The 26,272-nt window shown below is 42.3% G+C and overlaps 1 protein-coding gene across 2 annotated transcripts in view; it reads left to right on the plus strand.

Annotated features, from left to right (window-relative positions):
* Positions 1 to 20,957, plus strand: part of GALNT9 (polypeptide N-acetylgalactosaminyltransferase 9) — a 233,101-nt gene extending 212,144 nt beyond the window's left edge. For both annotated transcript variants that reach the window (XM_090062430.1, XM_090062432.1), the window contains 3 exons: positions 2,196 to 2,291; positions 18,495 to 18,662; positions 19,049 to 20,957. In XM_090062430.1, coding sequence (XP_089918556.1) covers positions 2,196 to 2,291; positions 18,495 to 18,662; positions 19,049 to 19,195 — 411 coding nt within the window. In that variant the 3' untranslated portion in view covers positions 19,196 to 20,957. The remainder of the gene's footprint in view (positions 1 to 2,195; positions 2,292 to 18,494; positions 18,663 to 19,048) is intronic.
* The last annotated feature ends 5,315 nt before the right edge of the window (positions 20,958 to 26,272 follow it).

The following is a 26,272-nucleotide window of genomic DNA, read 5'->3' on the forward strand; positions in this document are numbered from 1 at the left end:
CTTTGCATCTTAATATAACTATCCCTGGCAATAACTGAGGAAAGACATTTAGTAAATTCAACATAAGCTATTAGTAACCGACAGATCCGAGATGGTTATAAACTGAGAAGCACATTGGTGCTATTGCCAAAGTCATGTCAATTACACAAGGCTTTCTGCCATGATAAAGGAGTCTGTTCCCATTGGGTGGTCTGATACAAGGGAAGCTTGAGAATGTAAGCCTTTTATGTATTCAAATTTATAGTGACAAAGAGCCATGGCCAAACATTTAACTGGTAAAAACTGACATATCTCCAGTGGAGTCTCATGCCTTAAAATGAAATACGCTGTAGCTAAGTAGATGTATTCTCTTAAATGACAAGGCCTATTATTAAATATCTTCCCTTCTGATTATTTCCTTGAAGAAAATGCGGTTACTATAGTCTCTGGATTTTAGTGAGTTTAAGGAAAATAAATGTATTGAGTAGACATAAAACACATGGAAACAGTGGTAAAATATATATTTCATACTGACTCAATTCACAAATGTTAAGGCTCTGTCATAAAGCTGTCTTCATCTTCTTTAGCCTTTATAGTACCTTAGTCATAAAATAACCATACTGAAGCTTAACTGTTGGTGTACCTTAATTCCCTATCAAACTGCCTGTTGTGCTTACACGGTATGTAGAATGGAGGATTATTTTTAGGATTGCTGATACTCTGTGTATGATGTTTCATTATACCTCTTGAGTGATTACATAGTCACATATATTACATGGGGTGCATAAAAATTTGCATGATCTCAAAAGCAAATCTAATGGTTTCAAAATGTTCAGTTAAAGAACGCAAGTTGTGTCTCCCGGTATTCCGTGCTCTCGGTTCTGAGACGTGATAAGAAAGCCTACTTGCATGGTATTTCTAACCTGATTAGGATGAAAAAAACATCTGAAGTCTCTCAAGGCTTTCAACACAATTTGGGAGATTTAAAAATTCAAATGTTCTGGAGAAGCATCTGAGCTTCTGACATGTCATGTTACCTGAGCTATCCTTTTTCTGATTCCCGTAATCTTATTTAATATCATTGTTTTTCAAAAGGACAATACACCAAACACACAACATGGTATCTGTGATGCACTTGGTAGGTTCTCAACTCAAATGAGCTCCTTTATATATACACTTCTGCTTTCTATGCATGCTACACTGAAAAATAACACATCGGAAAACTTCCTGGCTGCATCTACATGTGCAGAGTAGACTAATTAGATCTACTGTAAAGTGTCAGTGTCTACACTTGCGCTAGTATTAGGGCACAGTAAACTAATTAACTCTGCCATAAGATAGTACTGTCAGGGACCTGCCCTGATCTCCATGTGGCTGGGAGAGCTGTCCTGGCTGCTGGGTAGCTGCCTCCCAGCCACGAGGAGATCAGGACCTGTGCACTTCAGCACATTAGTTTAATGCACTGATTTCTAGTACCTTAGATTAGATATTAGGAGGCGCTACTTCACAGTCAGGGTGGCTAGGGCCTGGAACCAGCTTCCAGGGGAAGTGGTGCAGGCTCCTAGCCTGGGGATTTTTAAAAGGAAGTTAGATGAGCACCTTGCCGGGGTCATCTGACCCCGGTGCTCTTTCCTGCTAAGGCAGGGGGTCGGACTAGATGATCTACCTAGGTCCCTTCCGACTCTAGCTACTATGAAACTATGAAACCTATACCTACAGGTACTAGAAAACAGCATATTAGACTAATCTACTTCATAGTAACTCCTGCATATGCATAGACAGTGATGCTTTACTGCACATTAGACTAATCTAATGCACAGTAAAGCATCTCATGTAGAGGTGCCCTATTTGGGGCAAAATTTGACCTGCAGCTTTCAAAGTGAATTTGAGTTGTTTCTGCTTTTTTGCGCAATTATTTTGCAAAAATAAAAAAATGACCCAAGTTAAGAATCCTGTAAGATTACAGAACATTCAAATAATACAGCTGTGGCTTTTCACATGGGGAACTCACTGTCAAAGGCTTTAAGAGGTGTCCAAAGGAAGAAGTAATGGAGTGTCAGAGCTGGCGAATGAGAATATTTTTCTCCCTTGAAGCAGTGTTCAATGTCTTGGCACAGTATTTGCTTTGGTAATTGTAATGTGACAAAGCTTCAGACAAGCAGGTTTGCTTTCTGTGAAGGGGTGACTAAAGCGATAGGTCTCTACTTTGATCGTAGGTTCGTAACAGCAAAGCTAGCGGCTACTGCTTAGACCAAGGAGCAGAAGATGATGACAAAGCAATCCTCTATCCATGCCATGGAATGTCCTCCCAGGTAAATTAACTAAAATTTATTTAACCCTCAACAGTTAGAAAGCTTTGAGACCCACGCAAAGAAACCTTCAGAGGAAACAAAAGTACGATGTAATTTCTATGGGGAAAATTTAGGAATTTTGGCCCTGCTTGCTCATTTTTTTCAGTGGTACACAAAACTTGCCTCTAGTCAACTAAAATAGGCTGAACAAATGACTTGTTTAAACTGGTGCAGACTCCTGTTTGTAAACTTGTATCAGTTTGAAACTGGCTTATGTTGGTTTAGCTTGCATTTAGTTCAAAAATGTCCACCCTGTATTTTGCACTGCTCGGTAGAGGCCAGATTCACACACACATTTGCAATGCCTTCGTTAAACCAGTTTAGTTCCACTGATTAAAAGCCTTGTGTAAACATTCTCATTTGGGTATGAGTGTCTTATTTCAATTTGGTTTAACCCTGATGCTAATTCATTGAAATTACACCAAGATAAGCCTGTGTAAATCAAAAATAAGAACATCCACATATCTATTCACACTCTTATGCATATAAGTAGTCCCCCTGAACTCCATTAGATCCCTCTCCATGAGATTGCTCAGCGAAGTCAATGGAAGTCTTTCAACTTTGCGTGGTTAAATTAAGCATACTCATGCTTGCAAAATTGGGTCGTTGGCTTGATTAGCAGTGTAGAAAAATAAGTGCAACACTCACAAGAAATGTCAATGGATGGTTCGAATGGAATACTTTCCTGGAAAAGAAGGCAATCAGACGGCATGACACATCTTGTACATGACTATGATTTTGTAGTCAAAACATTCCATCTATTCATATGCCAATAGGTTTCACAAAAACCAAGCTTTAGACAAAAAAAGTCTTTTCATCACTGAAGACTATTTTTCACTTCATATACTTCCTTCCTTCTGTTTCCAAAGCCCAATTAAATTAAAACATAAAATAAAATAAGATAAAGAATAAAATAAAATAATAAAAGAGACCTCCTCCTGCAAGCAAACTGCAAGTAAAAGTTAGGGACCTGATCCAATCCCACTTGAAATGACTGGAAGGGCTTCCATTGATTTCTGTGGCCATGTGCAGATGAGCAGGGGCATACACTTGAAGTGGCACAAATTGCCTCAGCGCATGCCCCTGCACATACACTTCATCTTGGGACAAACTGTCCAGCAATGGGTGAACTGCCCTGTCCCAGCTCCTCTGGGCTCTTCAGGCTTACCTGATGGCATGCTGGGGCAGAAGTGCTACAACTTGGGCAGTGCAGAGGCTGGCCAGGAGCCAGAGCATTGCTCTGAACAGCCTGGCCTCTGTTTGTGCCAGCGCACACTTATTTCACATGCTTTGTGCCACTTTTGTTTCCAGGGCTTTTTAGATACCAGGAAATCCCAGTAGCAAATTTTGCCACCATGCTGCAAATTTGCATCGCCACACACATTTTGATGTTCACTGTATAAGGTTTGTGGATCAACACACCACATGTCCCTGCTCATCTGGACATGGCCTCTGGGCACTGGGCTGGACCCTGTGGGAATTTTGCTTCAAGATGGGCCTCAGGCTTCCAGGACAGTGGTTCTCAACAGGGCTGTTGTAGCACCCTGAGGTGCCGTGAGACTCTTTGGAGGGTGCCACGGCAAGGAGATAAGCACTTGCTCATCTCTTCCTGGCTCCTGTGCAAGAAGGTAAGCACAAGCTCATCCCTGCATGGCTCATGTGAAAGGGGGTAAGCACACATTTGTCCCTGCCTGCCCCCATGTGAGGAGTTAAGTGCTCACTTCTTCTGTGCTTCCCCCACCCTTCACCCTGTGTGAAGAGCTAAGCACAGGCTGGTCTGCCCAGGTCCAGTGCAAGGAGGTAAACTTGTGGTCATCCCTGTCCCGTTGCTCTGTGAGGAGCTAAGTGCCCACGCTCCCCAAGCCCTCCTGACCCCTGTCCCAGGAGTTAAGGGCTACAAAAAAATAAATTGTTATTGAAATGGAGTGCCATTCAGTTCACAGGAGTTATGGAAGGGTGCTGAGCCGAAAAAGACTGAGAACCGCTCTTCTAGGATATGCCTCTAACTTTGTCAATTAGCTACTCCCTGGTCACCTACCTGGCCCTCTGTAGGTCTCTAGTGTCCTAAGTGTATGTGTGCAGACACTTAGGCTACCTATAGATGCACTGGTTCACATTCTGATTAGAGCATGTCCAAGCAGGCTCTGATTAATCAAGTCTGCTCCACATTCAAAGCTAATTAGAACGCCCCAGCATTACTTCACTGTCATGTGTTTTAAACCTCCACCCCTCCAGCCCCCACCCCTGCTGCATTTTAAAATGGTTGATGGGAGGCTTTACCTAAAGCTCGTCGAATGAGCCTTAGTTAAAACAACCTGTGGCCATTCTGGAACACAGGGGGCTTAATACACATGACGGCAAACTGTTTTAATTAGAGCAGCTGTCAGGGAAATATTCCAAATAAAACACACACCTCTCCCCCCCCCCGCCGCCCTTGAGCATGTGTATAGGAACCCTTAGTTCTTCCACACCTGTACAATGTCAGTACATGCCAGGTCACGTGTTTGTGAACATTTCCTTCAAAAGGACCCAGTGTGGGGTTATCTGAGTGGGCTGCATAGGTTATTTTGTGAATGCTGGTGATGCTGTTGTCATTTGTATTAATCAATTGCAGTTACGATAATGCATAGAGGCTCTGCTTAGGACTCCATTGTGCCATTTGGTGCATGGACCAAGAATGAGATCCAGCGTCTGTCCTGGAGAGCTCAAAACCCAGATGGACATGGTATACCTCATGTGGCGGGAAAGGACATCTTATTAAACTCAATGTACTGATGAGGAACTAAGAGAGTTTTAGGGCCTAGGAGTATGTAGGTATATCCTGAAGAAGAACAAGGCCTAGGGGAATTTTCAAAATGTCCTGAGCAAGTCAGATACCTAATTGTTAATTGATTTCAATCCATAGGACAAGCTAGCTAAGGAGTTACGAGACCCTGACCTTGATGATGTCAAGAAACCTTCTGAAATGTATTTTTAAAAGAATTACTAAACTGGGATAGAATTTACACTATGCTCTGGTTGTGCAGCACTTTTCTCCAATAGGAGAATGGGATACTAGGCATGACCTGCTGTAATTATGCCTCAAAAACATCTCTGCATTCCAGACAAAAATGTCTGACTTCACTATGACAACTTCACTGAACAAAATCCAGCCACTTTGTGCATATTGCCTTAATCAAAGAACCATGTAACTTAGCAGCTGAATATATGTGCTGAAGATGCCAATTAAAATGAAAGGCCAAAATATGCTAATTTGCCCTTGTAATTTGGGGAGTCACTGCATAGTACCAAATTAAGCAAATTAAGGTTTGATTCTTCAGCTGTTATTTGTGTTCGTTATTCCTTCCTCACCAGAATTGTCACGTTCGCTTAAATAATTTTTGGATTGGACCCATCTGGCCCTAAAGCGCATGCATCAATTTTTTATGAGTAGGTATAGCATTAAGTACATGTTTAAAGATGATTTTAATGGGATTTAAGCAGAGTAGTTAAGTTAAGCTTATCCTTAAGCCCTTTCCTAAGGAAGTTTGGTTTCCTGGATCAGTTCCTGTACAAATATCTTGAGGGATGAAATCACTTAATTCTGTGCTTATACTGATGTTACTTATTTTTAATGAAAGTCAGATATTATTTAAATACAGAACTCTGGCTTTTTTTCCCCTGAAATGTCATTTTAGTTTCTTTTAAGTGTCATCTAAATCAGAACTGCATTAATGAACATTCATTCATGCATTCATGCATAAATAAATTGTGACCTTATCACGGACTTAAACAATTAACTGAAGTTCAGCCATACACATTACTGACTTGGAATCCTCCCTTGTAGATAACCACGGAGGCATAACAAGATTTGCAAAATATAAATATTGCCCATTGTGGTTAATTGCAAGCTGGTGACGGGTCACACCTTATTAGAGAAAAATAAATAGACATTCAGTTCCTACTGCCAAAACGTCCACCCTTGCTAGGTTCATTACAGGACACTTGACTGACACCTTCACAGTAAATTTAGAGGAGTAGCCTTTGATTAAGATAACAAAATAGAGTTGCTTAATTAGATGCAAATGAGCTTTCCAGGAAGAGTCCAGTTTAGTTAGAGGCTGTCAAAGCGCATATAGAGTTCACTCTCTAGCATCATATCTCTGTTGACCAGAGGGTCACAGGGTAAAGTCCCTAGAGAAGGGTCTTTTGCAATTTCTAATGTTGCACCTCAGTGCCGGTAGTGATGAGAATAATGAAGGCAGTGGCAGCGGTTCTCACTGTAATTTATTTTGTAGGTTGAACCTCTGGTATTGCATCCTGACTCTTATTTTATAGAGCAGTAAGGTGTATGGCTGAACTACCAAGACCCATTTATAAACATCAATGGCCAGTCCCAACCCAGTGCCCCTCACTCCTGACCCACTGCCTCCTGCCTTCAGGCCCCCAGTGTGTGGGGTGGGGATGGAGCAGTGGTGGGGGGCATCCAAGCAGCTCCAAAAGGCCCGTTGAGGGGTGACTCTCTGCCAGCCTGCAAGGGAAAAGCCACAGTTTCCCACATTGTTCTTCTTTAAAGGAGAATCCATTTTTAAAGTTTGTTTGCAACCCTTTCTATATTCTTGCAACCCACTTCTGGGTCATGACCCATGGGTTGAGAAACACTGTTGTGTGATGTGTGCTCTATAACAAAGAAAAGGGGACAAAGTAGGTGAATGCACAGCTGTCCTTGTGGCTGGGAAAGTAGCCAGGGTTAAGTAATAGCTTTGAAAAGCAGAGTTGTTTCCCCTACTTTTGTCAGCTAATTACCAAGCTGCCTACCTCTTGTAATCTACTAGGTTCAGATTATAGCCAGTAGTGACATAGTTCTCCAAGGGGTTTCAAGCAAGCTTGTAGCTCACTTCGTGAGATGTAGGAACAGACCATGCTCCTTTTTCAGTGACCACAGGGCATGGGTCATTAAATTATGTGAATCATCTTCTGAATATTGGAAATCCTTTCCACAGCCTTGGAGCATCTACTGTGTAGCTGCAGTGCTCAGTGGCAAACTAAAGTCCACAAAGCGTACTGAGCAGCAGCCCCTGCTTTTCCACAAGATTTGGTGTTTCCCAAGATAGTAGTAAATTATGCTTTTCTTGGGCATGAGCCTGGGCATCCCAGAATCCTTGACCTGACAGAGACAACCAGTCAGAGAGCTATTAGGTCCCAAAAAATTGATAGCAAACCAATAGTGAGAGAGGAAGCACCCTATGCAGAAGAGTCCCAAGGGAGAAGGGGTTATCATATCTAGCAGGGAAAATTGATAGATGGATCTGAGTATTTTGGAACCTAAATGGCCCTGATGTTTTGTCTCCATCTAACTTCTTATTCACAGACAAAATTGCCTCCAGGAGAGTTGTGTCAAGTTGAGCTGGTTTAGCATCTCAGCCACAGGGGTAAAAGCAGGGGCAGCTGCACAATTTGAGAAGTGATAGCATCTGCTCAGCTAGGCCTGTGGTGGTGATGTCAGCTCTGGCACTAGCTCTCCCTTAATTAAACAATGGACTCTCTCCATTTTAATTTCTTCGTATGTAAAATGGGAAAGATACCATCACCTTGTCTGCCTCATGAATATGCCATCTGCCTGGTAGTATTTGCTAGGGCTGCGCGAACCTTCAGTCCCTGATTCGATTCGGCGGAAATACAGCCCAATTTGGCAGCCGAATCTCTGAATCCAAGCTGAATCAGGAGACCCTTTAATCTCTCCAAATTGAATTAGAATCCGCCAGATCATTGCAGAGAGATACGGAAAGATTTGGCGATTCGAATGTAAGGCACAGCTTTAAATGTTTTCTCTACATACCTCTAGGTAGCAGGCAGCTCATAAATGCTGAGATGCTGGGGCATGTGGAGTGTCCCACGGGAGTGTGGGAGGGGTCCCCAGCACACTCGACAGCTGACCGAGAAGTGGGCCAGAAGCACTTCCTCTGGGGAGCATGTTTCCCCCCACCCCTGTGCCCCTCCAGTTTGGTGACTGGTGCCTCCTGGATCCGAGGGGAGCACCCAGGGTCCTCCCGTGGCTGATCGCTGAGCTGGGGAGGGACATGGGGTGGGGGGGCCCCAGCACTCTTGGCAGCAGACTCGGAAGTGGACCAGAAGTACTTCCAGTCTACTTCCGGCTTTGCTGTGCTCCTATGGGATGCTCCATCCACCCCAGCATTGCAACATTCATGATCCATGCCTAGTACCTCGAGGTATGTAGAAAAAACATTTAAAGCTGTGTCTATAGCCAAATTGCCGATTCTCTGAATCAGCATTGAATCTTCAGATTCAGATTCAGCCAAATCGAATTGGGGACAGTGATCCGAATCAACTAGTCGAATCACTGTCCCTGATTCAGGCCAAATCCAAATCCAAATCCAAATTGAATATGGTCTGTTTCACATACCCCTAGCATTTCCAAAGCACTGGGACTCACCAGTGTACATACAAAACCCATCACCAGTGATCAGGGCATTCACCTGGATACCCCAGGTGATGGTTCAGGATCCATCAGGTTTGTAGTTCCTCATCTCAGATAGAGAAGAGACTTAAATTTGAGTCTCTTGCATCTTAGGTGAGTGGCCTGAACATGATGCTATTGGCTATTAGCCAAGCCAAAAATTAGCCCCACATGCTCCATGATTGCCACTCCTATTCCCTTCCCCTGCCTGACCAATTTCTCTACTTTCTGCTTCCTGCCCTATCTGCCACCATGCTGCCTGTCGCCTTCTCAGTCTGCCAAGTGCCCCACAGAGGTCACCTGTGCCACAGGTTGGCCACTCCTGGAGTAGGCGATCTCTCTTTTTCTCCTGAGCACCGTCAATTTTACCCTAGACCTGAGAAATTTTTTGGTGAAAGTTTAGGGAAGGTGATATGTTTCCATCAAGTCCCAAACCTTTCTAACAAACTTGATGGTAAACCTTTCAAAATTGCTATCAGCTGTAGACAGAGTCCAGCAATGGCAATGGGACCTGCTTTTAGGGCAACTGGAAGATCTGGGGACACACAAAGATTCCCTTTCCAGTACCATGTACACTTCTGTAAAACAATTCAAGTTGAAATTGGGGTTACCATGCCCTGCTCTCCCAAATCCCTACTCCTGCCCTATGCTTGGTGCCCAGACCACAGGCAGGAGCTAGCTGAGTTTGTGCGGTGCTAGTCCTGTTCCCTGCCTAAAATTTGTGACTTCTGGTTCTGCACAAAGAATCAGGCTTGGAGGTATTTGCTATCTAAGCATCCCACAGATCAATAGCACTTCAGTTAGCTAATACCTGTTCTGATCCAGATTCGGCAGAAACGCTGTGATTAAGTGCAATGTTACAGCAGCACCAGTAGGCACAGGAGATTAGAGAGTCACTCCTCCAAAAAGTGTGCAATCTAAGTAGATGATAGAGAGGATAGGATGGGGAAACAGAAGCACAGAGAGCTGCAGTCCACCCAGCATTAATTAAGTCAGTGGCAGAGCGAGAAACAGATCTCAGGTCTCTGGACCCCCAAGACTAATGCCTATTCATTAAATCAGTGGGTTTAAAACTGTGTTCCGTGTAGTCCTGGGGTTTCTTGATAGGTCATCAGAGGGTCTACAAAGAGATTAGGAGTAACGGTGGAGTGGGCTGGGAGGCAGTGCCCTGCCATTAGAGGGCTGAGTTGCCTGGCTCTGTATCAGGTCACACAGCCCATGGAGCCCAGGGTGGCAGGTCCATGGCAGAAGACATGATATGAAAGGTTTCCATGACTTTAGGAAGCTTGAAAACCACTGCTCCAGACCACACGGCCTTCCTGTCCCATTTGCACACTCCCTTATGTAGCCTCAAGGAACTGCCCATTAAAAGCAAAGTCTCCCAGTGCAGGAGAGTGACACGTAAGAGGAGCATTTGGGTAAAGTGGAAGACTTAATCTGCAGTATTATCCAATACCATTTTCCATTTCCCCTTTTTTATAGTAGTAGTTTATGTTCTGCAAGAACTGACGGGCTGTATGGAGAGGTGCCGATTTATCTAAGCTGAACATTTTGCAGATAAGGATGGGTTGGAGTGACTTGTATGCAGCCAAGTTAATTAATGATTACACAGCTGGAAAACTTATATTATTTCACTACAATTTACAAAATTAATTCAGTGTGAGGACCACAGCTGCACAAACCCTAATCAAGGATATTCAAGCGGATAGCATGAAAGGTGTTGACAGCTAGCATTTTTAATATGTTAAATAAACATTTGAAAAAAACCCCTCTTGTAATCAGTCTGGATGTGTGTGGTTTTTTGTTGCGTCTACCTTCCAGCTCTTGATGTTGTAAGTCTCATGCCTGGGCATGAGACACCTGTGTTATGTTGTGAATTGTGTTGCTGTCTCATACTTACCAAATATGAAGAACACCCCATTTTGGTCTGCTGCTGGTCATCATTGGCGTTTTGTGCCTCTTAATGAAGGCAGCTCAGTATAAATTCATCCTAAGGTCTGCTTGTTTTTATGATCCCACCTTCTGGATGATACTTAAGCATGTAATTTACTTTATATGCTTAAAGTAAAGCCAAATCACAGCAGACTATGGTTATATTCTCCTTGGCTTATGCATTCTGTTGCAAGAACTGTTCTCCTTTTCCTTGCTCTCTCCATGTCATTTGTTTTTTCCATGTTGCACATCCTTGATAGCCTTCACTTTTCTTTGAGCAGAAATCCCAGCTACTCCATCTTTAGCTCTTCATCCTAGACAAAATGTTTTGGTCTGTGTTTGTCTTCTCAAGCCTTGGATCTTGTCCCCACATATATATTGGACTAGGTGAGCTAAAATCAATTTTTCAATTGATTTAAGTTAAGCTGGTGTAAATTCCTGTGTGGACCCTGTTGAATCCACTTAGGCCTGGTTTATATCGATTTAGCTTCAGTCAGAAAGGAATTGATTCAAGCTAAATCAATAGAAATCAAGTTTAAATCGAGTTAAGAGTGTTCGGTCAGTATTTTATACTGGCTTAACTAAATCAGGTTCAAAATACACCCTTAATTAAACTTATGTTGGGGGTGTGTGCATGATGAGCTTTAAATCTTGGAAGCCCTGATCTCTTGAAAAAAAAAAGCCCCAAACTGTAAATGCATGAGGAGGTAAGTAACTGAACAACATGCAAAGAAAAGTACAAGGTTTAAGAGGTTTTAAGGAACAAATAGCCATTATAAAAATCTTGAACAGCCAAGTCTTATCTACAAGTTGGCCATCTTGCGCCACCTATGGTAAGGCTCATCGGTTTTATATTGCTGCATAATGAACCATTATTGTAGAACAGCTTCTGAGAAAGAAGATGAGGCTTTCAGTGGATGGTGCACTGTCTCACATGAACATCATTTCAGGCTCTTCTATTTCTGCCTAACTGGTGCTGGCAGCATCTAAGAATGGGTGCAAAATGCACAGTTTATTAATCATCCCCTTATTAACTATCCAAGAAAGTTCATATAGCCCCAGTGGAAAATATTGACTGGCTCAGTACCCGCCTTGAATGCTGTGATGTGGACCTGATTCTACAGCACGAGGAAGTGGAAAGGGATTTAAAAAGAGAAAAATGGCAGCCCCTGCTATAAAAACACTGATGAACACCCCCCAGCACCCTGTTCAGACTGGTAGTGAGATGAGTCATTGCCAGCGTGGAAATGAGAACTCCCCTGGCATTAAGATCAAGCAGAAAGATGGAAGGGCTCAACATTTTGATTCCTGGAGCTCAGCAGCTATGCAACCAGATGGAAAAAGAGGAGATGAAAGGCTTCTCTTAAACTGTTGCTTGAGGGAAGATATTTAACATTTACTTGATAGTGCTCTGGTATTGTAGAGTTTCACTCAGGACAGCATGTTCACTTGCTTGGAACTATGGATGGATGAAAAGGTGGTTTCTTCAAGTCTCAGTAGCTGAACACTGGTTGGTTTCTGTGCATATATTAAGCCTCTATATCTTTATTCATTGGTTTTCTTTATGCTCCCGAGTAGCCTGGAAACTTTTTAAGTTGCACCCTCCCCTGTGATTTTCTAGTCTTCAGTGCAGGTTTAGAGCAGAGGTTGCCTGCCTGAAAATGGAACTGAAGAGTCAGAGCAGCAGCAAAGTTTAAAAAAAAAAAATGTTTAATTTTCAAAGCTGCCAGAGAGTGTGACCATCCCTACAACGTTTCCCTGAGCTGTGTGGATATCTTCACGCTTTGTATCACTTGACTGAAAATGAGGTAGGCCAGCTACCAACCTTGAACGAAGAGTCAGTCTTTGCTTATCGGGATAGTGCCGCATGAGTGACACCTTCCAGAGATAGCGCAGCTTCCTACTTTTGAATGCGAGATGGGGCTTTTGATAAATAACCTCTCCTTCCACTCCAGTTCCTGACTGTGGGTAGGACAAAATCTTCCACACTTACATGTACACCAGATAATCTCAGGACTATATTTTGGGGTACGTAATATAACACTCGGCTTCAATGTCATTTATAGAGATCAAAGGAACGACCGGGACTGCCGTCCATTCTTAGGCCAAGTAAAAAGCTGGAGGTGCCTTTATTCTGGTGTAGAGAATGCAAACGTGCACATTGGCGGGGCGTTCCTCCACATTCATGTCTCTGTGTGGTTGTTTTTGCAGATAGAAATGAAGGGGTGGTCTTATTAAATGCCATTGATTTCAGTGGATTTCCCACCCAGAATTAATCCTGCCCAGGATGTTACAAGCAGTGCTGTGAGAATGTGCAGGTGCCTTTTTTTTATTCTGGTTGAGCTGCAGAAGCCGAAGTAGAAGAGTATTTTAGGAAGCTTGAAACCTGTGGCTATCATTGTGAATTTAAGATTTGTAGAATATCTGCTTCTATTTCAGTTTTGCGCTCAGCTTTTCTCAAAATAAGATGAACAGCTTTATTGATGTTTGTCGGATATTTAAAAAAAATCAAATTTCTAAAAGATATCCAAGGAGAAAAGTAGGCATAAACTTGAGTGTGCGGCATTAAAAAGAAAAAAAGCATGCTGTGAAATATTAGTATTAGGCATTGTGCTGGTGTTCAGGACCTCTGAGCTTCTTTCCTGATTCTCAGTTTCTGTATGATCTTGAGATAGTCACTTAATCTCTCAGTGACTAAATTCTGCAAATGTAAAATGGGGACCGTTTTATTTCCTTTCTCCCTCTCTCCATCTCTCTTGACTGATTTGATCACTCCCTTCAGGGATTGTTACTCTGAAGGGTAACCTCTGTTATCCTTCATGAATTGTTTCTTGCATTGTTTCATAAAGCACAGTTAGGCCCTGTTTTCAATTTCGTCCTCAAGGTGCTACTCCAATACAAATGAAGGAATGAGTAGGTCCCACATGGTCAGGCAGGTCAATGTCAAGAGGCAGACAAGGTTCTTTGGGTAAATCTGGTATCTTTTATTAAACCAACTCAAATAGTTGGAACAATTCATCTTTGGAAGCTTTCAGGTACAAATACCTTTCATCAGGCTGAGGAAGCATCTGCAGATGGTCTGTGCTCTTTGTGGACGAACACAGGAAGAGCGCAGACCATCTGCAGACCATCCTCAACCTGACCCAATATCTTGCAGAGAAGAATTTTTCCAACTATTTAGTTGCTCTAATAAAAGATACTGAATTTACCCCCAAAAAACCCTTGTCTACCTATATCCTTAGACCAACACAGCTACAGCCGACACCTCTGGAACAAGGTCAATGTCAAGGCATTTCACTACTGATATAGTTACACTGACCTCCGCTGAATGGTCACCAGTGTTAAATTTAGCCCTGTAAAATCTTTTCCATGCCCTGTCTGCCTCAGACTCATTGAAAGAAAAAACATCTTTGATATACATAATAAAATTCAATGTTTCTTTCATCATTGTAGGCTAACAAAGAAATGAAAAGTACAGGGTCCAAGTCTCTCCCACATAGCAATGAAGTTACAGAGCAGGGGTGGAGAGGTTACATTTTGAACCACAGGTTTGTAGTCTGCAAGAAGACCAGCCATAAGAAAGTGAAGGCCAAAGTAGAGTTGAGGTGGTCAGATATTCCTGGCTGTTTATTGACAGACATCATTTTAGCTGCAGAAATAATACTTATCTCCCACTGTATCTGTTCAGGGTCTCAACACATTTCTTTTCCTAAATCAGAACAGCTGACAAAATACAGGAGTTCTCCAAGAATCTGACCTCAAGGGTCAAGTTCCTACATATATTGTTAAAGAGTAAGACCACAGGGGGCTGAAGCTCAGTCTCCATTCTTGTTCTGCGGTTGATAGTGTAGCACCAGGGAAAGAGACATGCGGCCATAGTATGGGTTGTACATGGTCACTCCACAGACGCTATTAAGGCACTCCACAGACACTATTATATCATCAATTTAATGTGGAAGTACTGCTCAGACACCTGGTTCTTATCATGCTGTAGGACGGGGTGGGCAAAATGTGGCCCGTGGGCCAGATGCAGCCCACCAGGCCATTCTATCTGGCCCGCGGGACCCCTAAAAATTTTAGAAAATTAATAGTTATCTGCCCCTGGCTGCCTGTCCTGCAGCCCTCGATGGCTTGCCAAAACTCAGTAAGCGGCCCTCCACCCAAAATAATTGCCTGCCCCTGCTGTAGGATCTATGAGATATATGATGTTTTGGAGTCATTGGAGAGCTATTATCTCTTTTTGATTATTTAAGATAGGCATGAGACTTGGACTTTAACCTCAGCAGGAGATTTGCAGGAAGGAGTGGTAAAACTGTGCTGTTTACTACAGTTTTAAGTTGAGATCTCATATGTTAAGTTTCAGAGTGGCGTGATGGGTTTTATGGCCGTTGGAACTGATGGAAAAGCTGGATTCATGATGATCAAATGAATGACAACCTATTTGTGACACTATTGTAAAGCACATCAGCTTCATCCAGAGAGATCTCTAAGCGCGTCTTCTGTCGCGTGGCTCCAGCCTTCCCTGTCATAGGTGCTTCTGGAGACTTATTTTGTGTGTCACATTTTAAGGCCTAAGCAGAAATGACATGACTTAGCAAGCTATCTGTATTTGATGGGGCTGCCCTATAAATATTACAGTCTGAAAACACATTGGTTCCTGTGATGTACAGCACACAGAGATCTCGACTGCTGGGATTCCAAAGGAAATGGAATATTTTATCACCAAAAAACAGTTTATTTTAGTGTCTGCAGTGGCAAATTCTTGTCATTTAAACCAGCGAGTGCATCATGCCCCATGGGAAATTGATCTTAAAGTGCAAAGCAGGTAGCTGATTATAAACACTGGACTGGGTTGCCTAGACAAGCTAACCAGCTTGCAGGAAGCAGTTTTTGATTATCAGGGAGGGCAAAGACTGCAGTGACACAAAGACACATGTTGCCATGTGGCTGCAATTCCCAACTCTGATTGCATCTCATTTTCACTCTCTGCTGAGTGTTCACAGGAAGTTGGAAGTGTAAATTATGCAGAAAATTTACAGAATAAAAGCGGAGTCCAGATCCTTGCATGGAAGGAAAAAAAGTTCACTTGTCTGAGCTGACAGTTCACTCATATTTTGAACTACTTTTCCTGCTTTTGCTTCTTTTAAACACTTCCCCAACTCTGCCAGAGTAAAAGGCAGGAAAAGGAGTCTTGATTTACCATGCACTGACTGATGTCCCTCATTCATCTACAACCAGAATCTTCATGGGGTTATTTTACTGCTTTCTCTGATACAGGCTCCATCCCAACTCCTTGCTCCACATGGTTGCTCTGAACAAAAGTGGCAGGTGGTGGTAGCACTGAACACATGCTCCGTCAGAAGGCCACAAGCCTGAAACCGAACAGACACCACTCTTTTGCCACTGGAAAGGCATGATTATTCACAGGATAAGCCTGCAGAGGCTAATAGGAACGATGGGATAGATGTAGGAAACTAGGCTCTAATTGGAGCTTTTTCGTTTGGCTCCTAGTGATATTGCATGCCCTGGTCAGGAAATCCAGTAAGCGTCAAGGGTTCGTGACTTTTCTTTCCATTTTTTAAAAAGTAATTTTGGTTCCTAATGGAAATAAGAGCAGACAGGCAGTGAATATCTGGGGTGGAAATTACATTGTAAGGGCTCAGGACTTCACCCACAGCCTCCTGCTTCATAACACGCATGAACCCCACGACAGTCTCCATTTTCTAATATCCCGAGGTCTAAATTTTCCTCTTGGGTAGCTCTAGAGTCATAAGTTTTGTTAAGCAGGGTGAGGGACCAGTATTCGGTCCCATGGCCTTATTCCAGAATGGTACTGGTGCAACTGAGGACAGAATAGCCTTTTTCTGCTTAATCAATATTCAAAGCAGATATGGAAAGGGAAATGCATTTTCTAGTGGTTAGCAAAGGAAACTAGAGACTCAGACACTCCTTTGAGCTTGCTGTAGGACCATAACACATTGGTTGACTTGTTTAGCACAGGTTCCCAGTCTATAAAATGCAATTAAAAACATAAGGCTGAAGTAAGGCGAGTTACTTACCCTCTCGGCACCTCAATTCGTCCAGCTACAAATGAACAGAAGGCTAGTTTCTTTTGCTGATGGATGTATTGAAGGTGAATGTTTTAAACTTACTTTGGACTGAACAGCTGGCTTATAACGCCGTACAAAAAATTAATAGCTCTTTCCACAATTTGTGAAATTTGAAGGGAAGCCACCACCATCCCGATGGTTATCCCAGTCCTATCCGATGTACGGTAATGCTTAGTCACCAGCATGAGACCCCCACCTCGTGTTGCCTTTGTATGTTCCCCCAAGCAGATCTTAATGTAAGAAAATTAATTCTGACTTCCAGCAAGTGGAGGTTCCTAAAGATGATTTTTTTCCCACCCCTCCTGCTACACAGTTTGTTCTGTGCTGGGCCCATTTACTGCAAACGGCTTCAGGCAAGCAAAATCATCATGTAAAAAAATTAGAAGAAAGGGTAAATTCTAAAGAGCATTACGCTCCTCCTGGAAATATTAATGCGAACGTATTATGTGCTGTGTGTGTTAAGCCATTAATGCCTGCATGCAGCGTGCTTACATTTTTTATTTAAAAAAAATAAAGACCAAAAAATAATGGATGTCATTTACTGAACCTTTAATTATAGCCAGTAGCATTCACCACATCGCTAAACTTCAGAACATTAAGGCCTCAAACAAAAGTAAAATATCAAAGACCGGATCTTTATCGTCAAAACCTGATGTTTATGTTAGCAAATTTGATGTTATTTCCCTCGTGATTTTTTTTTCTCTCTCTCTCTCATTTTTGGATACCTGATGTACAAGTTACATTGGTGGATTTTTTCAATGCCATTTATTTACAAAAACGAATTAGAGTCATTGCTATCAATAGCCTCTGACAGAGCTCTTAAGAACAAACTGCATGGCAAATTGACATTGTGTCCTTGTTAAATCAATTCCCACTGAGTGGATTTGAGAGTGGGCATGATTTACATATTGATTACTTCATTTTCTTGATTGCCCTTTTACAATGAAGTATTTTCAGTGTGGGGGAAGGAGAGAGAACAATATATCTTCTGAGCAATCCAATGAAGTAATACATGTTTCAGTCCCTCTCTGCGTCAATGGTATGTGATGGAAAAGGACAGAACAAGCAGGTGATAGCACCAAGATGCTTCTGGGCTTTTCAGTGACTCTGTTTCTGCCCCTGAGGCAGGACTGGATGGTGGGACAAACATGGCTTTAAAACACCTTCGTACTTCCATTATTTTGGGGCTATTCTGAGGCCTTACCCAGCCTTGGGGCTCATTTCCTCTGTTGCTCACGTCCCTGTAGAGTTGACATTTCTTAACTCATTTCTTGAGTTGTCCAAAGTCATAAAAAGGTCAGGGGTCTATCCCTGGGTCTATGTGACCCATTGGGCTGACGCGGTTAAGGAATGCCATTGTCCATAGCCAGTGGCACACAAGGGAATCATGTAAGTAGCTTCAGGTCCAGCTGCATTTGACTCCCCAACTGCTATGCCTCGGTGCCAACTTATAGTTAGATTGACTTGGAGCAGCTCAAGTTCATGCGTTTGCACGTGTAATAAGGAGCTTTAACAAGGCATCCTGTTTTCTCCGAAGTAGAGCCCCTGAAAAACTGCAGCTGAAAATATAGAAGAGGGCATATAACTTTACAGGAGTTGGTACTGGGAGCTCAGGAATAATGTTCATGTGCTTCAGAGTGTCTTTCCCTTTTCCCTCTTCTCCAGCTTGTTCGCTACAGCTCTGAAGGGCTCCTGCAGTTAGGGCCTCTGGGCTCCACTGCCTTTCTTCCGGACTCTAAATGTCTCATTGACGATGGGAAAGGCAGGACCCCTACTCTGAAGAAATGTGAAGACGTTGTGAGGGCTTCGCAAAGACTCTGGGATTTTACACAGGTACAGAAAAGAACTCTAAAAGGTTTTTAGGTTACTATGAATTGCATAGGAGTCCCTGCTTTTGATGGCTGAGAATCTGTGTAGTTGTATGCCACTAAAAAAAGATGACTATATTATGTGTTCAGAAAGTACATGAAGCGGGGGGCGTCATAGCTCTCCAGCCAAGTGGCGAGATACCTCGCTTGTGCAAGCCCTTACACATGTGTGCACACGCATGTTAGAACCGCCTGGATATTTCTCACTGAAAAGGTTCTCCGAGAGGAAATTTCACCTTTTTGTCAAAATCAAAATAGGTTGCATTCAATAACAGTCTTCTCAATAACGTCGGACTTTCCTGTTTCCACTTTTTCAACACTAATGGGATTTTTTTTCTTTCTTTAATTCAGAATGGCCCAATCATCAGTAGAGACACTGGACGGTGTCTTGAAGTGGAAATGTCAAAGGATGCCAACTTTGGGCTTAGACTCGTGGTACAAAGGTGCTCGGGGCAAAAGTGGATGATTAGAAACTGGATAAAACATGGTCGACATTGACCACTGGAGCTGAGAAGTTGCCTCCTCAAATGTAATTCATTGATCTGTGTGCCATACCCTCCAAGGCGCTTTTGTTAAAGCAGACTACTGTGAAAAGGAGTTGACTCCCCAGAGTCGTGGACTATTAGGCACTGATTCACAAACAGATGCAGGTGCCCCGTCTCATATCTGTGGGTGCCCTTGAAAGCCTCGAGTGAACTTTGTGTTGATATGGAAATTTGGGAATGATCAAAAGAGAAGAGAGGAATGGGCTCCTTGCAGCTCCCCCAGAAGGATTAAGAGGCACCTGTGTGTGTGGCGAGTTCGAAGGGGAGATCCCCATCCCCTACTGCCTCATTGAAGAGAACCCTTTGATGAGTAGCTTTTTAGCTTTAAGTTATTGACTGGTGCACAACTTCTATGGTGAAAAATCATGTGCCTTTTCTACTGTACTTCCTATACAAGTTGACTGGGAAACCCCATCTTTTCAGCATGTCTGATTCATTGTACTAAACAACAAAACCTGTAAATAAATAACGCTATGAAATATAATATACTGTACATTTCAAAGGGTGTTACCTGGGAGTCTCTCTCTCTCCTAGCAAGAGCCAGTTCTGCATATGGTTACAAGAGGTTCCCAAACTTCAGCCTGCACAAAAGCAGCATCTTAGGGGGATGCCTTCGTGTCAGGCACAGGTAAATGTCAAAAAGTTAACACAGCCCCATTCTCCATTTCCTTGTCACCTTTGGGTCTTTTGACTATCAAAGAAATCACAATACAGCACTCTCTCATTGATTTCTTTACAGGCAATATGGTTTGGCTATATAGGATGTCCCCTTGGCCCATACTGTCTGAGAGCATTTACACTGTAAGACGCTAAGCCTGGAATATGCTGCGTGCAGACAGACGTACCTTTGCAACCACTAGAAGTGTCATGGAAATCAGTGGGACCTGTGGGGTACTCACCACTTCTGAAGCTAAGGCCGCTTGTTTAGGCACTTAATATGGACGTGAGGCCCTAATGTTAGGCTTCTGTTTTTCGAAGCTTTGCGTCCTCTCTGTACAACATGGCAGTGTGTGAGTCTGATCACAAGGACATGTTCGCTGGCCTAACCAGGTCTCCCGAATAACTCACCCTGAGTGCTTTCGGGGCTTGAGAAAAGCCACACATAATAAATAAATAACTAAATCATCCCCAGGTCCTCCTAGATTAGAACAAGAAAGGATCAGCAAACTTTAGAAGTAACCTTTTTATTAACGTGACACCTAAGCCTTTTATTCTTGCTGACCTGCATAACGCTTACTACCAGCAGTGTGTTTGTAAGCCTCACTGCACAGTGTCTCCAGCAGATCACGCAGTGTTTCGATGCGGAGGGATGGGTCCATTGTCCAGAGGCTGCTGAAATCAGTGGAAAGATTGCTGTTGACTCCAGCAGGCTTTGGATCAGGCCTGCGGTTCACAGCCTGGTTTGCTGTGAACCGCAGGATTTGGTCCCGCTGTAATGGTGCCGAGAGAAGCAGAGAATATCTGTTACATTCACTGATGAATATTTTTTATAGCAAGTTAAATCAAAGTTGGCTGTGGGTTTGGCTATTTTTTTTCCCAGTGGGGAAAACAGGTAATTACAGACACCATGGTACAGTGAATCTGGATGATCTGTTTATTAAAGAGCTTGTAGTTCCCATTTCAAGGCAAGTTGAGCAACGTAAAATGAAAGCAAAGAAATCTAATTTCTATCCAGGGCATTATGTGAAATAAAATGTAATTATTATATGTAATAAATCGTTGAAAGTAAACATGCAAATGCCATCAGTTCCTGTCAGCTCTTAGCTGGAATCTAGAAAGGGCACTGGTATGTTCCATCTTCATTTTTTTTTTTCTTAAATTAAATGTATAGATGCAAAACATGAAGTTATTCTACTGGGAGGTTCTTATGACCAGGTACTGATGTCGTGTGTCATCTAGATGGGGATATGTATAAATATTTACCGTTCCAAGGGGTGAATTACAGATGAAGTGCAAGACACAAAAAACCACCACTCGCCCTCTATAATTATGGGCCTTGGTTCAGGAGCTCAGAGTACAGGGCTTTGCAAAGGATTTCTGTGTGGAAGTGACTGTCAACTCTTCACATACAGTATTAAGAGAGGAGACCTGTGTAGGTGTTAGTCTGTCATTTGCCCTGTCTGAGGTTTATCCTTTGAGCTATTTAATTTGGAAAAACAAGCCAAAGGAAAAAGAAAGTTTTCATTTTGGCGGTAAGTTACTGGGGAACAGAGTCGCATCTCATTCACAAGTATTGTAAACACACATATATATCCTTCCTGCTTCTCCAAAGCCAAGTTATACTGTGGGTGAAGAGGGTGGGAAGCTGAGCGAACGGCTACATGTCTAATGAAGAGAAGGAGCAGATGAAGCAAGTCTGTCAGTTTAGACGGGGGGACTTGTTGCACTTCAGGTTGATCCGTTGCAAGTCTTTTGCAAGAAAGCTTTAGTCTGCAGTAAGTGGAAGCTAAACTGCAGTAATTTAGCAGTTGTCTCATTCCTGGGTTAAGTGCGCAAGGGGAACATCTAATTACTGCAGGATGGGAGCGGACATATGAAACAGTTACCGTACATCAGCTGACCTACATTTTGGTAAATTTAGCAGCAAATTGCTCCCTTCTCCCCTCTTTTAGATAGGTATATTTTTTCATTTGTCTGTAGCCCTATTAATGTGTACTATGTATTACTTTAACTGTTAACTAGCCAAATATAGTACATCTGTCTCTCTTTCCTACTGTGATAGATCATACATTTACATTTAGTCATGCATTTGGAACAGGACAGCAAGCCTTCCCAAGCCTTTTCAGGACTTGGATGAATAGAAGGAAGCAAAGCACAGAGAAGCTTGAAATGGTGCGTCATCTCAAAAGATGTTGCATTGTAGGTTAGGAACTTTGAGCCTGAAAAGTCTAGATAGATTGTCCATTCCCAAAAAGGAGCTTCAGAAGAGGGAGACCTCCAAATTGTGCCATCGACCTAATGAGTGGGAATATATTGCCCCCAACGTTCCTTTAGCGAAAGCATTCAGAGCCCAGTAGCAAAGCATCTAAATGCGATCACTCAGTCATCCTGATGGTCAGACACAGCCAGCCTTCCATGTATGGAAATCAATAGCAGTTTCATGTGTGGAGGAATTGCACAACAGGACCCAAAGCATAAAAGAGACCGCACAGAATTGACTGGAAATGGCTGAGTTGGTGTTTTCTCCCTTGACGTCCAAATCAGATTAACGTGTTTTCTATGGAGGGATGTCTTGTTCACTTCTATATGATACTGAAAAATCTTTCCCATAGGGAAGCTTGTAAAAGTGAAACAAACCCAAAGAGTGTCTGCTTGCATTTCCAGCTGTAAGAAGATGTTGGTTGTGCAAAATTGTAGATTCCCCAACAGAAGACCCATACTGTAGACAAACACCTGTGGCCTTGTGCCATTAACTTCAAGACAGCCAAGATTTCATGCCATACCTTCTGTATCTACAAGTTCCCCATGCCACTTATTCACTGCCAGCCTTGTTTTCTAGAGTGCAGCCCTAACATCGAGAGGAAAGAAAAACCCACATAGATGACCAACCTCCAAAACTTCTTTGAAATGGTTCAGAAATGATTCACATTAGGCCTGAGGCCAAAGAGAAATATTTGGGGTTTGTTTTTTTTTGTATTAAATGTGTCATCTAGCGGACATTCAAGTGAGAATTTCCATGCTTTCAGCTGACCAGATTTTGAGCAAAATAATGAGCAACAGGATTGGCAGGGACATCAGTCACCTTCCCTATGACCACAGGCAACCACGATGTGTAATTGCTTTCATAAACATATCAAGCTCCATCTTAAAAATTAATGTGGTTGATTTTTTCTCCAGTACTCCTATTGGGAGGCTATTCCAGAGCCTTCCTTCTGTTTTCCAGGCTACATTTATTTATTTATGTCTAATGCATCACCATTTGTTCTTGGCCTCAATAGTTGTCCTTTAACTATGGTTTTATTCATTCCTGAAGCACTTGGTCCATCCGTAGATGCCAACAGGGACCAGTAGAAACTGATTAAGTAGAAACTAATAAAGGAGTAGCTGAATGTTTTTTACAGTGGCCACTGGAAACCTCCTTTAATCTATATTTTTCCGGTCACAATATAGGTGTTCTGAAATGTGCCTAACAAAATGATAAGAAACCTCACACGCACTGTGGAATGTGTTCACCCAAATGTAGGTAACTTATTGATCATTTTTATTCTAAAGTCCTTTGGTCCTCCAGGCTCCAGTCCAAAGCAGCACATATGTGGTCTGAACATCTCTCAACTTCCATGGATCCATGATACATGAATTCTCCCATCTCCTGCCTTCATGTGATGTGCCCTCCCTCCTCATGGTCCCATGGCTCTTCCTGACCTCCATACATGGTCTACTATGCCGGTAATGAGCACTTCCAGTCTCACTGCAAACCCTACAAGCTTTCAGGCCCAGTAGCCTGTCATATGCCCCAGAGCTTGATTTCTGAGTTCCAGTGCAAAACCCAGGTAGGGCAATCCGCTAACAACCATGAGATTGTTAAAGGTCCAACTCCTGCTAACAATGATTGGTTGATTCATTTTTGATTATGGAGTAGCGTCCGAGGGGCCCTCACTCAACAGGATCATCCCAGCTCCGAGGAGCTTAAAACTCTTAAGACTGAGCTCCTGTCTACTGCAGTCAGTTACAAAATGCCCGCTTGGTTTAAGGATGTGGGATGAGGAGGCCCCGTTCTTTGCATGGCTTCAGGCAGATGAGCTAAGAAGTAAATAAATATTTAAGACTTGATTTTCAGCAGTGCTTCAGCCCCTGCAGCAAACCTGACTCCAGTGTATGCTCCTGAGCTCATGCACTCTGACAATTAGGCCTTTGTTGTCAATTTAATACGGATAAATTTGCAGGTCCCAGGTGTTTAGAATATTTGTTCTCTTCTCATCAAGCCTTTCTTTTGTGAAGATCCTTCATTGACGATTGTTCCCATAGAGGAAACCTCCATTCACCCCGTAGCAAAGGGCATAATCTGCCTGACACGTGACAGCTAAAATTTCGGATGCTAAAGCCCCAGCTAATAGAGTTTAATGAAATAGCACCAGCCCTAATCGTTTCTTTAGATTAATTACACAGCATGTCATTCCTCCAGTATATGGCATTCGTTTGAAATGGCTCATTAATAGGCATAGCAAAGCAGATTATGGCCTGCTTTTGGTGCCATTGAATTGGGCTGTATCATGAATTTCAATAGAATCCAGTTGGTAATAGGAGGTTTTGGGTAGAATACACAGAGTTTTATGAATACAATACCCAATTCTTGTGTGTGTGTGCTGGAAAAAAAAGAAATGCAATTGTCAGGGTTTATTCAGTAAAAACATCTCTAACAATGACTAAGGTCTGTTTATGACTTCTACTATTTCTATTACTTCTACTATTTTGATTACTACTAGTACTTACTATTAAAAAATGCCAATCCCAGAGTCTGAGTACAGATAGGGCTATAGCAAGTAGTCAGCATCAGCACTCTACAGGGGTCATGTCTTCATATGCTGCTAGAACTGTATGCCTTCATATTAGTCTTGATATTATGTCCTCTCTGGAGCAAGTTACATTTTACTATATTGTCTTTTCACAAAGAAGACGTCAGACAGTAAGTGTCTCCTCCTTGTAAGTCCTGTTACTGATTCATTGATATCAAAGACTTTTTTTTCCATTGATAATCACTGGAAGGAGCATAACTACACAATGCACAAAAAGTATATTAAATGGCACCATGTTGTAATAAAATGCATGAATCCTGAATTTATAGCCCTTATATTTTAGTGAGAAAACTCACAAGTTTTTACTGGAACACATTCCTGTCTATCGGGAAATGGAATCTGTGAAGTTCATGAACTGAAGGAAACTCAGACAGCAAATGCTGCACCCATATAACCCATAACTCTCAATGAATTTGGTGTAAAGTTTATTAACATTTACTCCAGCTAAAAATATTCTGAAAAGTGTAATGCATGGGCTACAACTTGTAGATGAGCTGACACCCATTTTAAAATGGTAATTGTTGAAATAATGCCTTGGCCTTATAAAAGAATGTGACCTTTGAGCCACGTGAAGCTTTTAGCTGTGGCTATACAATACTCCCAACTTCAGTGGCATTATGGAAGAGAGCTTGACAATGTCCTCCCCCTCTAAATGCATGATCACTTATTTAAGACGTGGCTTCATGAATTTCATCAGCTTACAGTGCTAAACAGCTAATAGTACAAAATTAGAGCCAGTGCTCTCCTCGTTAGTTCTTAAGTAAAGGCCATATGTTTGCAATCTCCCCAAAACATTTACTCATGATATATCCTAATACAGGCCAATCTGAGTATGAAAAAAGGGAATCTCTGTCTGAAGACATTTCTTCAAAGACATGTAGAAGCACTAAATTACTTCTGATAGGATTGCATTTTCTCATGTCCAACAGTGAGTATTACTGAATTCTGAACTATTTGTAATAATAACTTTGATTTCAGAAAACAAAAATTAATGTGATGACTACAAGGCAAGCTGTGGTTTTCAAATCATTTGCCATCTGTTTGTCACATTGTTAAGTCAATTTGTATTTACACCTGAAGAGTTAATGTTGACGATGCATTTTACCAATGACATGAACTGGCATGCACTCTTGGCTGTTGTACCTTTTGAAACCTTCTAATAAAATGCAACATTGGCAAAAAAGAAAAGAAAAGAAAAAGAAAAGTATGCGTCTTTATAAAGGGCATATTAAATTGAGTAAGTTCTAAAAGCTACTTTCTGAGTATGCACTATATAATTCATCCAGATCCCCAGTTGGCTGATGTGGGGAAAATGCCACTGGAGTCAAGGGAGCTAAGCCAATTTACATCACCTGGGTATTTGGCTCTTTGCACTATACTTTCAATTCAGTGCTTTTGATGCTGCAGTTCATGATGACCAATAGCAAAAGGAGGGGGCAAGTGAGACAAATGTTGGGTGCTTGAGGTTCTGGGTGCAGGAAGCAGGGGCGGGAGTCTCAGCTGCCCTCCCTCCCCCC

This window comes from Crocodylus siamensis, chromosome 9 (assembly GCF_052110815.1).
Source record: "Crocodylus siamensis isolate JL-2025a chromosome 9, ASM5211081v1, whole genome shotgun sequence".
Classification (NCBI taxonomy): Eukaryota; Metazoa; Chordata; order Crocodylia; family Crocodylidae; genus Crocodylus; species Crocodylus siamensis.